The 2126-nt window shown below is 42.8% G+C and overlaps 1 protein-coding gene across 1 annotated transcript; it reads right to left on the bottom strand.

Moving 5' to 3' along the window:
- Positions 1–293: 293 nt before the first annotated feature.
- On the bottom strand, positions 294–1467 carry LOC104944515 (hepatocyte growth factor receptor-like; the record flags this gene model as incomplete). The annotated part of the gene is made up of 2 exons (XM_010770059.1): positions 294–430; positions 1272–1467. Coding segments are annotated over 2 exons (333 nt in total), but the record flags the coding sequence as incomplete, so codon positions are not given.
- Between the last annotated feature and the right edge of the window lie 659 nt (positions 1468–2126).

Raw genomic sequence — 2126 nt, 5'->3', positions numbered from 1 at the left:
GAGTGTTTCTGAGTGTTTCTACAGAAGATGATGGATGATCTGAACCCGAGTGCATTTTATTTATGACTTCCATTGCTTATACAGCTCCTCTGTGACCCCCTGCTGCCCTCCTGATGTGTTTGAGTGCAGCTCTACAGTATATCACTCACACTAACTGAGCCGGGGGAGGTGAATGACAGGTGTATGTTTATAAATGTGTGTGTTATCGTGTGTGTGTGTGTGTGTGTGTGTGTGTGTGTGTGTGTGTGTGTGTGTGTGTGTGTGTGTGTGTGTGTGTGTGTGTGTGCACTCACAGGGCGTCGGGGCAGAACTCGGGCTGCAGCAGCCTCCTCCCCTGCAGGAGGAAGATGGTGATGTCGAAGGAGTTCACGTCCGAGTACGGAGGAGCTCCTCGGGTCATCAGTTCCCATAGCAACACGCCAAACGACCACTGTAATAAAGACAAGGACATTAACTTTCAATATTGTCCGTAAATCACACTTTTGTTCTTGTAAGTTCACAGGTATTGAGTGAGATTGATAACACTATAAACACAACATGTGTCTGTCTTTAAAAAGGTCTTAAGACAGCCGTTGAATACTTGATTCTGATTGGTCAATTTGGACATTCAGCGGTCTGCCATTGGTCGCTCTGATTATGATATTTATATATATTCATAATTGTCCTTAAATCACACTTTTGTTTTTGTAAGTTCACAGGTATTGAGTGAGATTGATAACACTACAAAAAGTTTGATCTGTGTTTGCTTTTTAAAAAGAGCTCAAGACAGAAGTTGTTATCAAAATGTATTACACAGCTGAGTTGAATACTTGATTCTGATTGGTCAATTTGGACATCCAGCAGTCTGTTATTTCTCAATAGCAAAGATAGAGTAATAGAGTGCTGCTAAAGACGCTCTGATTAGGAGACTGTGTGCAGTCATATCAATCCGCAGAAAGTAGTCCGGTCATTTTAACATCCTGCATCCGAAAAACCATGGAATATATTTTGGAATAGTCACTTTTATATATTTGTGGAGAGCACAACACTTTGGATTCATGATCTCTAAACTGATTAAACCACATATGCACCATTAAAAGTACATTAATACAAACCCATAAACACACAGAAGACACAAAAGCACACACATAAGCACATATCAAAGCTAATAGGCACAGACTCTTAACATACTTTCACTTTCTCCAACTCTAGAAGACACATATTGTAGTTGTTGGATGCATTGAATTGAACATGATATTTGTTGTATTGTCGTGATGTAAACTCGTCCTCACCACGTCAGACTTGGGCGTGAACTTGTGTGTCTGCAGACTCTCCAGAGCCATCCACTTGACGGGCAGCTTCACTCCGCTCTTGTTGTGAACGCTGTAATATTCTTTATCGTAAACGTCTCGAGCCAGCCCGAAGTCTGCCACCTTCACCGTGTAGCTCTCATCCAGCCTGTCAGGGGGAAATAAATCAATACATTTACTTTAGTGGCTTTTTAAGAACTGATTTCTCTTTATTTGACTGTGGGTTATTGTTGAATACGGTCTATAAAGTACCGTAATTTTCGGACTATAAGCCGCGCCTTTTTTTCAATTTTTCGACGCTGCGGCTTATATAACGGTGTGGCTAATCTATGGATTTTTACAGCTAACGGCCACTAGGGGAGCGGCTAATCTATGGATTTGTACAGCTAACGGCCACTAGGGGACCTCCTGAATCTATGGATTTTACAGGTTACAGTCCACCACCTTTAACTCTATGGGCTCTATGGCCGGTCCGCGCCCCCCACCTTTAAGCGGCGGGCTCCAGCAGGAAAAGCTGGAGGCCGGAAAAGAGTGAGACAGGTAGCGCGCAAAAGTAAAAGTGGAACCGAGAGTGGTACGAGAGACAGAACGAGAGCAAGACAGACAGACATTACGAGAGCGAGACAGTTTGTCCCCGTACCACTGGTTGAAAACCACTGCTGTAGATCACTGCCGGTACGTGCGCTGGGAGTTTGAAAGTTGAAAAGTTTGTGTGTCTGAAACGCTATGTGATACAGTACAGTTTACACAGCACATGTTCTGTAGCTACTATTGCACTAAATGCTAACACTTGAATACGTTATGCAAATATGCAACTTGTTTGTTGAAATGTTAATA

This window comes from Notothenia coriiceps, unplaced genomic scaffold, assembly GCF_000735185.1.
Source record: "Notothenia coriiceps isolate Sejong01 unplaced genomic scaffold, NC01 NC01_scaffold00008285, whole genome shotgun sequence".
In the NCBI taxonomy this organism is placed as follows: domain Eukaryota; kingdom Metazoa; phylum Chordata; class Actinopteri; order Perciformes; family Nototheniidae; genus Notothenia; species Notothenia coriiceps.
The sequence above is the reverse complement of the archived record's forward strand: the minus strand, read 5'-3'. Positions and strand labels throughout refer to the sequence as shown.